This window comes from Blennius ocellaris (assembly GCF_963422515.1).
Source record: "Blennius ocellaris genome assembly, chromosome: 18".
NCBI classification, from domain to species: Eukaryota; Metazoa; Chordata; class Actinopteri; order Blenniiformes; family Blenniidae; genus Blennius; species Blennius ocellaris.
Genome location: NC_137667.1, coordinates 5,878,014 through 5,891,052, shown reverse-complemented (window position 1 = coordinate 5,891,052; position 13,039 = coordinate 5,878,014). Strand labels below are relative to the sequence as shown.

The 13,039-nt window shown below is 41.1% G+C and overlaps 1 protein-coding gene across 2 annotated transcripts in view; it reads left to right on the top strand.

The window, feature by feature from the left end:
- LOC308143391 (MAM domain-containing glycosylphosphatidylinositol anchor protein 2) overlaps window positions 1–9,360 on the top strand; it is a 189,165-nt gene extending 179,805 nt beyond the window's left edge. For both annotated transcript variants that reach the window (XM_080514174.1, XM_080514175.1), the window contains 3 exons: window positions 5,130–5,260; window positions 6,682–6,778; window positions 7,994–9,360. In XM_080514174.1, the coding sequence (XP_080370300.1) occupies window positions 5,130–5,260; window positions 6,682–6,778; window positions 7,994–8,082 (317 nt within the window). In that variant the 3' untranslated portion in view covers window positions 8,083–9,360. The remainder of the gene's footprint in view (window positions 1–5,129; window positions 5,261–6,681; window positions 6,779–7,993) is intronic.
- The last annotated feature ends 3,679 nt before the right edge of the window (window positions 9,361–13,039 follow it).

Genomic DNA, 13,039 nt, shown 5'->3' with positions numbered 1-13,039 from the left:
GGTGCTCAAATCAGCGTTCGTCAAATCAGAGGTTGTCTAGTTAAGGTTGACTATGAGTCAGATGGGCTGAATGCCGAGAAGGGATTTATACAACAATTTGTTTTACATATTTTCAACTTGTGTATAAATAAAGATTGCAAATACTGTATGATAACATACCAACTGCCGAAAGGATAAAGTTATTCAAGCCACACATGACTCTGTTCCCTCATAATGCTGTTCACAATTTTCCAAAAAACAATAAATGATTGGTTTCTATACTAGCATGAGGGACATTTTGAGCAGCTTTTAACCGGGTATAACTACAAATTATGTGTAATGTACATGCATGTTGATTACATGTGCATGGAATTTGCTATTAGAAATGCTTCGGCTGTAGTGCCAAATTTTTATTGCCTTTACAATTATGATAGTTACCCTTCACTTGTGTAACGTAAACGGTGCATTTAGGTGTTTGACATTTCTGTTTGTGAATTGATTTGTTTGAAAAATGAAAAAGACGTTTGGCAGAAGGTGCGTTTGTTACAACTTACATCACAGAAATGTGGCTTTTTTGTCTCTGATTAAAAATGTAAGATGTAAAAAGTTATATGGCTACATCAAAAACTACAGAAACTATATCAAAATCTGATGGTCACATGTTGAAAGATCTCACCTGTTGCGCCTCACACTGAGTTGACAGCAAGTATCCATAAGTAATGACAGTTAATGGGGAGTCTGACCAAACATCTGGAGAGGTGGAGGAGCGGGAGGTGGAGAGAATGTAAGGATAGAGGTGTTGGAGGGCGACTCAGCGGGGAGATGAGAGCTCCTCCGGCTCCCTGCCGAGGTTGAGTAGGCCGTGACATTTCCAATTTGCTCAAATTGATCGCCAGCCAGACCCTCTCTTCCCTGCCCTCCCCGTCTGTGGTGAAACCCGTGCCCAGACTGTGGCGTGTTATGATGAATGGGCTAAATGTCAAGGACTTGAAACCCAGCTCAGATCCTCCATGGCTACGCTCCATTTACTATTCTGCCTCTCTGGCCGTGAGAGAAATTCTCTGCTGAGCTCGGGAATGTTGGTTTGTTATATTTTCTATTTTCTACCCAGAGAAATGAGTACATTGACTCAATTATAGAAACAGCGTGCGAGAGTACATATTGTACATTTCGTCTTATCTCAAAGAGTTGTGGCGTTGTAAATAGTCGAAGGCTTTTGTGGCTCGGGGAGCCATCAGACGTGGCCCAGCTACCTCTTGAAAGTCTGGGAATTCGATGCTTTTCTGGACTGTGCTGTTGAGGTGAGTCACAGTCAAGCTGTGGCACGGCAGCGCTGACGGCCAGAATCAGTCGATAAGGAGTCTCGCCTACACACTGATGAGAACAGTGGCACAGGCTCAAAGAAACTCCCCCGTAGTTAGCTAGCGGGGGGATACCTGGGACAAGGTCACACTTAATTACTGAAGCACACATCAAAGTTTGCCTTTGGAGCCTGTGTCGCATTTGTTTATGGGATTAAGTCTCCTGCAAAGCACACCAAGAAAGTCTGTTTTAAGCCCGACCTTCCGAGAAGCAATAGAGCCATCTTTTCATTAGAAAGGAGGGTGGTACTGCTCCCCGATCCCCCTCGCCCTCGCACTCACTACATAATTGAAAATTTTCCTGGAGCAGTTTCTCACTTTTCACAAGACTCACATCTTTCTCCTCTCAGATCGCTTTAAATTTCACAAGTGTCTGCCAAAGGTCCCCCCCCCCCCCAAAAAAAGAAGGTACTCCAAAGAATATACAGCGTATGCCTTTGCTCAGGATGTGATGACACTGACACAACCACCTACATCGCATTGAGTTCAAAGAAAATGTAAGCCAGCCAGCTCAGCAAGAATCCTCCTACATCCTAAACACTTCAACGGGGGATGAAACCGCAGGTCATGTTCTGTTCAAGAGCTCATATCTCACTGGAGATCGTGCTGCCGTGGGGGTGGCGGGTATACACTGCACTGATGAGTGAATATGAACAGGGACCTACAGTAAAGCCTTCCTCATTTCTTCACAGAGGTGCTTTTTTTAATTAATTTTTTTAAAGGGGGGGGGTGAGCAATAATGAGGCCCCTTGCTGAGGTGGAGATGTATCAAACACAGGCCCGCGCTCCCAGTCACTGCTGTTTTGCCCAACAGTCGTGGGAACGCCGAGACGCCACTTTCCATACATGTGAAATTCACTTAACTTCAGAGCAGTGGTCCCACTGAGCTTTGCTGTGCTGCCAATACTAACTTGATTTGGGTCCTCGGATGCTGCTCCTCCTGTTCCGCTGCAGGATTATACTACTCCTCTCTCACTAGTTCACATATTCTTACTGCAGGACAAATAATAAAAAAAATAAAATAAAAATTTTTTTTAACGAATATATTGAGTATGTTTGGTGAGGAGGGTGAAGTGGTTGCACTCAATGTCATCATCTGGCAGTTTTATATCAAAGCCCAGGGCCAGACAAGAGATCTCACCGAGGGGAGTCTTCAATTCAGGCCTTGTATATAGTCTGTTCTGTCTCAATAAGAGCCCATTTTTCTGTTATCGTAAAGGGGATATTTGAATTCAGCTGAAGTGCACATGTCAAATCGCATTTTCCAATGCAGAGTTGACCTCTCCATCTACACATTCAGTGATTCTTCATGTGTGGCCTCGGTGGGAATCCAGCTGGGTGAAAAGATTTCCAACTAACCATAAATTGACTGTCTTAAACAGGAAAGTATTTACATTCGCCCCCCCCCCCCCCCCCCCCCCAAAAAAAAAAAAGAATTCTTATCACATATAGCCCATTAGTAATAATTCATTTGGATCATCACGAGCTGGAGAATAATTTACCATTACTTACAGAACCCCTACGACCCAGTTTTTAACCTTTGCCTCTGCTTGGCTCTGATTCACATGCAGAGGAAAGTGTACTTTTGCGAAGAAGTTGGCTATTAAAATGCATTATCACTTGCAAGAGAAGTGGCATTCTCAGTGCTGTCCTCCTTTGTGGTAACTTATCTGAGGGAGTAGAGTTATTTTAGCAAAAGACAACTTTATCTTTGGTGAGATTCTTCCTAATTCATGAAAAAGATCTCTGTATTCGGTTACTGCAGCCTCTGGGAATCCCTCGAACTATGACGTTACCACCGCTTAAAGTCAGGAGAGTGGCAAGACACATAGTAAACCACATTGCAACTTTTTCTGGACAACTTAATTTTTTTCACTTTATAAAACGTGTGTGTCAATGGCTTTTTGGATCCAAAGACAAAAAATGTTTCTAATGCTGGTTGGCTATCAGTAAGTCTTTTTGAACCAAAGGTACAATTTAAAAGGGACATAATCCATATATATTCACAAGATTCATTTCCATGATTCCTTGATACAATCTCACAAACACAATTTTTCTTACATTATTGAATGCATTTTGAATTATATATCCTATATATATCTATATACTAACTGTATATAACTGTACACCTGAATATAAAGCACATCTGTCATTAAATGAGCCATGAAGAGGAAACATATATACGAGTTTCAGTCTTATATAAGAGACATTTATTTTTCCAGATGTAGCTGCACCTTTGATACATCCTGGCCAACAGCTGCTGTTCGAAATCCCATCTGTGAAGTTTCCCAGACACTCCGAAAGCTTTCTGCTGCTTTGGTTACTACTTTTTGTTTATACTTTTGCAGTTTTGTCAGCATTTTAGTTGCCAATGTCTGTCAACTATGGTGGTAATTGAGCTTTCTAATTTGTCATACAATCACATCTAATGCTTCCAAATGGTATGTGCTGGAGTATATTGATAAATAAATCATGATACAAGTTGCATGATCAGCCAAACAACTGAAAAAAAAGGTCTTCAACAAATAGGTTATGAATTTTGCAACTGGAGCTTGTCAGACGATTGTGACAAGTATTATTATTATTCCTTTACTGATTTCTTTTTTCAGAAGAACCTTTAGTGATACTCAAGGCCATGGATTGGGTTTGTTTTTATTATGTTGTGCGACATCACGTTACAAAGTTCAAGGAGGCTGGAATGTGCCTCTTTTAATAAGGAGTCATTTCTTTTCTGGCTACCAGCGACTATTCTCCATTCCTACTAAATAATACAGTTCCTGTTGGTCTGGACAAAAACAAAAGACAACAGAAAACTCTATTGAAGATTTATTTGGAAACTCACAAATAATTGTCACATGTCACATTTTGAATGCTTTTGGAAGTTCATTGCACTTTAGAACCATTTCTTTGGTGAGGGTTTATAGATTGTTTATACATTATGGATTGTTCTCAATAAGACCACACCCTATGGCCACCAATGACCCAACTCTATTATTAAAACCAAAGTGCTATAAGGGGGCTGTCAAAGCAAAAGAGCCAGAACACCCCCGCCCCCTCCCCCCGAGCACATATCTGTAGCTCATCACAATTTAATCGCACGGCATCTCGAGGAATGTTCGGCTCAGTTATTTGTCATGACAAGTAACATGACCTACAGGACTTTTAAACATAAATTTCCTGTCCGAAGTGGATTCTGTCCAATCTACCAAAGGTGGATTCTATATTCTGCCACATTTCCAAGCCATTTTCATTGAAGAAAGTCCTTTGTTTGTGTTGTCTGACTTGACTAAATGTTTTATGCATTTGAAATGCATGATGAGAATATAGTCTTGACAACTATGATTGTGCAGTTGCCGTTTTCGTCATTGTGTAAAGGTCCTACATTTCCACTGAGAAGAAAACGGTGTCCTCACGCTGATTTAATGCACTGCTGAATGCAGAAAGGTGGTTACGATGGTTACCTTGAGTACCGATGACCTACTTAAATTAAATAGAAGCATATTGTCGTTAGGGGTGCAACGCGGAGGAAGGATGAGAAATGCAAGACACAATGACTGAGTTCAAGATAATTGCTATAAAATTGTCCACAGAAATAGTTTGCCTATAAAATTACAGTATATTATCATTATTAAGCCATTATTCTGAGCTATAGAGGCTCATGCACTAAGCCCCAAGCCTTTATTAAACATTTGCGTCTCAGTTGTAGTCGACAACCCTGGGGTTGAGAATTATCAGGCTCGATAGGAGGTTTTTGTATTTTTTTTTTACAGATTTGTTTCTTCCCCACAGGAACACTTAACGCCTTCCTAAAGCAAAAGGGCCAAACCACCTCGGAGGGTCCCGTGTGGTCACTGAGTGGTAATCAAGGTGACCGTTGGAAGCAGGTCAAAGTAAGCATCCATCCAACAGCGTCCTTCCAGGTGAGAATAAAATACGTAATCAATCCACAATGCAGCAGCCCACCCACTGTTACACCTCTATTTCCATCCCTCTCAGTGTGTGTGTGTGGTATTTGCTCATATGGGGGGGGGGCGCATCTGGATAGAGCACTTCATTGATATTAAGCCGAGAGGTGGACGGTATCCTTGGACATTGTTTGGTATTGAGAAAGCAATATCATTCACACTTTGCCATCAGGAAGCTTAAACATTGCAGCCAGCAGATATAGAACTGCGGCGTTCTCCATCATTTTTATGGTTTGGGTTGTGGAAAGTAATTATAGTTTCGGCTGTGCTTATTTCCTCTCGAACGTCTCGCTGTTCCAATGCCATGAACATTCTTAGTTACAAATTTTGTGACATTAACGTTGAAGCAAACTCTTGCCACCTGCTGTACTATCTTATATGAGCAATTTAACTAAATTACACTGTGAAGTGACTTTTTTTTAAATCTCGCAGCAGATTTCCATAATTATGCAGTCCCACTTATTACAGATACTTATAATGCACCATAACATTATGACCATTCATATGACATATTAAGTGACTAATGTTGGTTTTATATTGTTAAAGGAGCAAATGAGATTGAAATGAATGTGTGTAGGTGCACATTTTCTGACGCCGTCAAACTGAAACGGGATGTTCCTGGTCTACCGTCATTATTATGCTTCAAGACTGGTCCACAGACGTAAAAGCAGTGATCCGGCGACAGGTTAATGTACAGCCAAGGCTCACTGATGTACATGGAGAGCGAAGGCTGACCTGTATAGTCCAAGCCAACAGATGAGCAACTGTCGCTCACGTCACTGCAGACGCTAATGCTCAAATTCATAATGCATGAAGCAGATCCTGATTAAACATGTTAAATGGCGAACCAGGCTGGAGACGAGTACACAAAGCAGGTTGTTAGAGTGGGAAGACGGGATCTAAACAGACAGACCAACAAAGATGCATGGACAACTGATACACGAGTTGAGAGACAGTCCACATGACAACACGCCACAGACATCAGATGGAACAAAAAGACATCAACCACGGCATGAAACACGAATACATACAACAAGAGAATGACATGGACATGGCAGGGAATCTAAGAAATATAAACACGAACCATGACTACAACTTGAAGCAACATGACAGGACATGAAAGACAAGAGGCAAACATACTGGAAAAGAAGTCATGAAGGCCTTCAGGACTCGTCTCATGTTATGTGGATGTTGCTCTGCATTGTGGCAGACAGTGTCGCTTTACTCCGTCATGGAAATTGTGCAGAGGAATGTTCAGGAGTGGTGTGAGGTGTCGCAGTGGGAACTTTCACAATATTGAGCACATTGGCTTTGATTTTAGAACCAATTAGAGCATTTTGAATTGTTTGTTTTTTGGGGGTTTTTCCCCACTATAGGTGGTGCTAGAAGGCGTGCGTGGACCCGGCATTGAGGGAGACATCGCCATAGACGATGTCACGCTGGAGGAAGGAGAGTGTCGAGACTTACCGCCCAGTGAGTAGCACCACACATCCACCTACTCCAACACCTCCCATCCCTCTGAGCTAAGCTTGGGCTTTACTGTCTTCCTCCCCGGACAAGGTTGAGATTTACGGGAAGGGATTTAATCTGAGACAGTTGGCAGCATTGAACTACCATCTCATGGGGAAAACACGGTTGCCATAGCAGCAGGGTTGTAATCACATGAATGATAGCCATGTTGGCTGAGTGGAGCACTGTAATTGCACCGCAGGAACAAACGGGAGGTAAAAAATAGAAAACGGGCCACAGAAAAATAGCCTGCAATTGACAAGGTGATATTGGTCGGCCGACAAACACTGTTCCTTTTTATTTAATTCCTGTTATTTATGCTCGGAGGAACATTATTTCTGAAAGCTTCTCAAGCTGAGACATCTCTTTAACATACCATAGATGGATCGGGCCAATGTGTTTCCATTTTTCATGTCATTTGACAGAAAATAACCAGGCGTCTGTAAAGGAAAATGAAAGGCGGCCATCAAAGTCTGCAAGATGTATTTGTGTCATTATTCCAAAATTATTATGATAGAAGTTATTTTTCATTCGGCTCTCTTATGATTCAAAGCGACAACATTAATTCATTCACAGTTAAAGGAGTGGTCACCCAGGCTGAGGACAGAGTAGTGCCATGAATTATGCAATTCAATCTCACATGATGAATCTTACATGACTTTATGTGATGTAAGAGGGAAAATTGAGAAATACCTCATGAGGGCTGATCAGAGGTGACTTCTGACTGATGATGTTACTTGAGAGGAAGAGTTCAGAGAGGGGAAGTTTAAGATGGAGGGAAGAGTTTGATGTTTTCGGGGGGACACAATATTTGCTTTCCTCGCAGAGACTCAGGTTAGATGATCACTTTGTCTCGTATGTCTGGACACAAACCAAATCTACTGAGTCGATGTGGCCGCTGAGCAACTCCTCGGCTTTTTGTTGCAGAGCCTAACAACGGTAACGGTTTTTTACTTATTAGTTAAAAGCATATTGAGGAGCAGAGAAGCACTCAGGGAAAATCATGATCATAATTGGTTGCTGAGCTTGGCATATTATAAAAGTTGGTGTGTTTTTGTTTTTTATTGTGAATCAGATGATGACTCATCTTAGATATTCTGAATTTGTGTCATATTAAATTAATTAGTGTTGTTTTTTGGGGTTTTTTTAACCATGGTTTATCTTCTATTTCCCATGTAGATCTCAGTGCCAGGGCTCTGTCCACATCTTCCCATATATGGCTGCTATGTGTCACCTTGGTGGTGGCCCTCCTGGAAGGTCAGAGGTGACCCTTTTTTCTTCTCAGAGGCGAATATTCAGACCCACCGTCTGTGAGCTCCACCCTCGGCATCCAATCACCAAAGATTCATGCATCCTGAAAGCAGCAGGGTCCCCTCCCTCCACCGACGGACCACAGAGGGGCCGAAGTTAACGGAAGAGAGTTTAAAAAAAAAAGAAAAAAAAAAAAAAAAAAAAAAAAAAACAACAAGTTATAAAGAAAGATGCGCTAATTTTTTTAAAGAGACCTCTTTTACATGAAACACTCCTCGGCGCAGGACTCGGGACGTCTTTGCGAGCACAAAGGCAGGTCGGCGACCAACGAGCCTGGACTTTGGCGGAAGAGTTCACAAGCGCCGAGGGAGGATAGTTTGTAAAGCACAAGTACAATTTTATCAAGTTACGGAAATATCCGTGGAAGGCGGCGGAATACAGACACTGCTGACTTTTTCAATATGAAGTAACATTTCCCCCGCTTATGAATACATGGAATCAGACCTTTCTCTGTGTATCTTTATCTTCATTTTCTCGCATCAGATGCCAATCATCCACATTTGTTTTTCACTCCGGCCCGGCCTCACGTCACTCCCTGGCATTTCTTTATCTGCTTGGTGCTGTAACTAGAAAAAGAAAAAAAAACAAACACAAAAAAAAAACCAACAACAACAACAAGGACTCCGGCAACTTTTATTAGTTCTGTCTGCTTTGTCTCCCTGTAGCTGCCTATGTATCTTTTAACACTGTGCTCACGAGTCCAAGTGGCCGACTGGCGGTCTGGTGGCAGAACAATAAGAATGAGCAGAGGTGAAGACAGTCTGGAGCAGAGAGCAGAACTGGGGTCTGAGCTGGGGAGGTGAAGTGGGACAGGTGGAGGGGGAGCAGAGGGGAAGGTGCGTTAACGGAGGGAAGGTGGAGGAACGAGCAGAGAAAGGTAAGATTAGAGGGGCTTGACTTGAATATTCAGTCAGCGGTCTGCCTGTGGAACAGAAGCCACTTTACTTTCTGCCATGAAACAAAGTGCCTTCAGATTACAAACTGAATCGTGAGCCTGGGTGTTAAACAACATCCAACAAATCTCTGTTCATGTTTCCTCTGACGGGCTATTTTTTTACATGTTTCTTTTTGCCCCACACAAGTGCTGATGGGAGGGCTCTCGCGCGTCCGGCGGGAGTGCGGAGTCGCGCCGCGCCTGGATGCTGCTCCTGACGGGACAGTCGTCTCGCCCGTGTGCGTGTCTGTGCGCATGCATTGCACCGACAGTGAGCCTATGCCTGCACATGGTTTGATGAGAGGGCAGCGCTGGCAGACCCCCCTCCCCCCCCCCCCCCCCCCCCCCTCCCCCTGAGCACAGATTTGGAAACAATTTGGATTTTTAAAATAATAAATAACACACACATACACACACACACACACACACAGCAGCGAAAGTGAAAGTGAGGCTCTGGATCTTTTTTTTTTTTTTTCCAGTTTTCTCCTGTTTTCGCAGAAAGACAGTTTGAGGATAAAGACTCTTCGTCGAATGAATACCCCTCTCTCTCTCTCTCTCTCTCTTCCCATAATTCTCCTTCCCTGCGGGTGAGCATTTTTTTAACAAAAAGAAGAAGAAAAAAAACAACTGCTGAATAAAACATTGCGTTGTACAGGGAGGAGAGTAGGAACTTTGGGACTGCAGGCTCTTCATTAGGGTGAGACGCCTCGGCCCTGTCCTCCACCATTTATATGGAACAATATGAGAATAAAAAGATAATAATGACCATAATAATAGTCATGATATTTTATTACTCTAGCGAGAATGTTTCTCTGCTTTTACACAAACTGTGAAGATTGACTGTGGATGATCTACCTGAGACCATAACCTTAACCAGCGGGGTTTTTAAAAAAAAAAATGTATTGTAAAAAAGAGAAAACAAGAAAATGAAAAATTCCGTTCATTGTTGGTTATGACAAATGTTTTGAGGACTTGTGTCTTGTTTCTTTTTTTTTTCTTTCTTTCTTTTTTCGTTGAAGATGACTTAACTTCCTTTTTCTTCTCGTTGTCTCCCTTTGCATTGCTGAAATATCAAAGCTGATGGAAGCATACGAAGTAAACCAATTTGGTAAATGTATAACTTGTAAATGTAAAAGAAGCTCTATTCAAAGGTTTATGATAAATGTTTTATGTTGGAGTACAGGAAGCACAACATACAGTTTTAAGGTCTCAACATATAAAGTCCATTTTATATTTCTCTTGCACATACATGACCCCCCCCCCCCCACACACACACACACACACAAACAAATCCAGGCTTACCAACACTCTGCAAATACTTTATATTTAACAGAAAGCATCGTTTCTCATGGGTTGTATTCATATTTATAGTGCAACCACAACACGGAAGACAAAAAAGGCAGCCAAAACCTCCCCGAATGCAGGCTGAGTGCACGTTGGGTTTTGGTGTTGTGGTTCAGCATATGTAGCCTCTCCAGTGGAAGCCTGGGTTAGTCCGAGTGGGTTGTGTACATGTGTGCGCATAAAGCTGTGTACAATAGGTGTGATACATGTAAAGAAGATAAATACGCTGAGCAAAACAGAGCAGAATGATGAGCTTTTTCAGGGCATCCTTACTATATCATTATGGTCTGTATAATGTTATTACAGAGACATACTCATGAGAAATATTATATGCTATCCATTGCTGTATTTTTTTTTTCAATATAATTTTAGACATTTTCATTTTAAATATAGGATCACACTGAATGTAAATGGAGTTCCTGGGAGTTATTTGCTCTTATAGTCTTACTAGATGTAATGTTTTACCGAAGCATATGTTTTGTGTACTTTTGATGATGAGAACTTTCAGACTTCTATCGGTTGTTTTGGACACATCAAGAACATCTGACTTTGACGCGGACTTTGACACAATATCCCCCCCCCCCCCCCCGGCCCCAAAACGAAAAGAAAAATACATGCTGAGACAAAATCCCCATTAGTTAGCTATTCTATCTCCCTGCAGGTGATGAAAAGTGCCAAAGTGCCCCATACAGTCATCACTAAGTATGGATATGAATTTGTTATAGTATTTTGGAAACTGTTCCTTTTATAACCCTGAGTATTTGGTCAAATCATGGCGACAACAAAACATTCGCATTTAGGCATATGAAACTTTGCACTTGAAGTTAATTTCTTTTAAAAAGTTGTTTTTGGTTTTTTTTAGGTTACCTTAACAGAAAACCTTCTCCTTCTGAATCAGACCCTTTTAATATACTCAGGCCCCATTTTAATGAAAACATTTGAAGTGAAAACACATAGATTTTGTGTTTTTGTTTCAGAAAACTTTCACGTTTACACAACAACGTTTTGAAAACCATGTGAAATGCTGAAAACTAGTTTTCATTCACTATATAGACTGGGAGTCATGAAACCCTGGAGGCCGCCATTGTTGTTATTGTCTACACATTTACAGGACTATTTACTCATGCATTTCTAAAAAAAGGTGCATTTTCCCCTGTTTCCAGAGAGACGGAATCGGACCACCTTGCGACCCGTTTTTAAAAAGTTCCATTTTCACTTAAAACCATTGTGTTAACGGGGCCTAATAGACTCAACAGTATGTTAGTTTTTGTTTGTTAAACGCAGACATGTGAAGACAGTGAGCCTGTTTACATACATAGTAAAACTCTGATATTATCGTTAGTCATTATCTGTAGTAAACAGCATAGTGCGATATGGTTTATCAGATCAGCAGAGTTTCTTTTTACTTTATGGATTTAGTTCTTTTACATCTGTTTATGTTTTCTAAAACAATTTGTCTAAAAGTGGTCACAATATGAGCAGAGAACAAAAAATATCAATGAAGAGTCACTTGTGGAAGGAAGAGGAGGCCATTTTCATGTTGACCGTAGGCCACGTTACAATTATGTGACTACTCACAAAACAATGCATTTATATGGTCATGTAAACAGGCTCAATTACTTTTCTTTTTTTTTTTTTACCAGTTTTTATTTGATATATCTTTGAACAATAAAGAAAAATCAAGGATTTTTATTTCCCTCAAACATCAAACCATTGCTCTTCTTTAAAAATGAAGCCCAAGTCACACTCAAGGCGAAACTCTTTTGTGGTTTGTGTTTGCTGAATTTATATCAATATTAGTCAGACTTCCTTTCTACCCTCTGTCTGATGTGTATGATTTAAAACTGGGTACATTCATGCGGGCCGAAAATGTCTTTTGCGTTAAGAAAATCCTATCTAATTTTCCCCCAAATTGCTTTTTAAATTGCGCAGCAAAGTGGGATTACTGTTTATTTCTGTGGTGTTGCAGCTCTCACCGCGTCCTTGTTTTCCACTGCTGCACTCAATGTCAGCCTCTGCCATTTGTGTACATGTGGGATGTAATGTGCGGCTGGCGAGTACCTAGCGTCCACACTCAGTTCTGCTCTATTTCTTGATAACAGTCCTTGAAGTTATTTCAAAGTACAATTGGGTAGGATTAGCAATTGCGGAATATGTACACAACGTAAAATATGTTATTTCTGTGCGAGTCTGTGTGCTTGAGCTTAATTTGACCACATGTGTGATGTTTTTGCGTCCTGAGACATGCGTATTGTGTGGTTTCTATCCAACGATTCACATCATTCTACCTTCTAAAAACAAAATTGAAACTTTTTTTTCCACATATCTGCAAAATCAACATTTCCAGTAACTTTGCTGTCCTGGTAATTTTTTTTTTTTTTTTATTATTGCAGTTATTATTATTGATTTGTGGTTTAACCAGCCACATTTTGTGTGTGCCATAATTGAACACAACAGTTCAATAATAAAGCCCAGAGTGACCGCAATCTCCCAAATGGAGGATCGAGCAAAGAGGTCACGCTTACATCAGATGATTTTTGTTTCAAGTCGTCTGTTTATGTCTTCGGACACTTTTTGCTCTCATTCTGCAGTTATGTACTGTGCTGCAGCACTTTGTCCATTACCTCAACGCACTT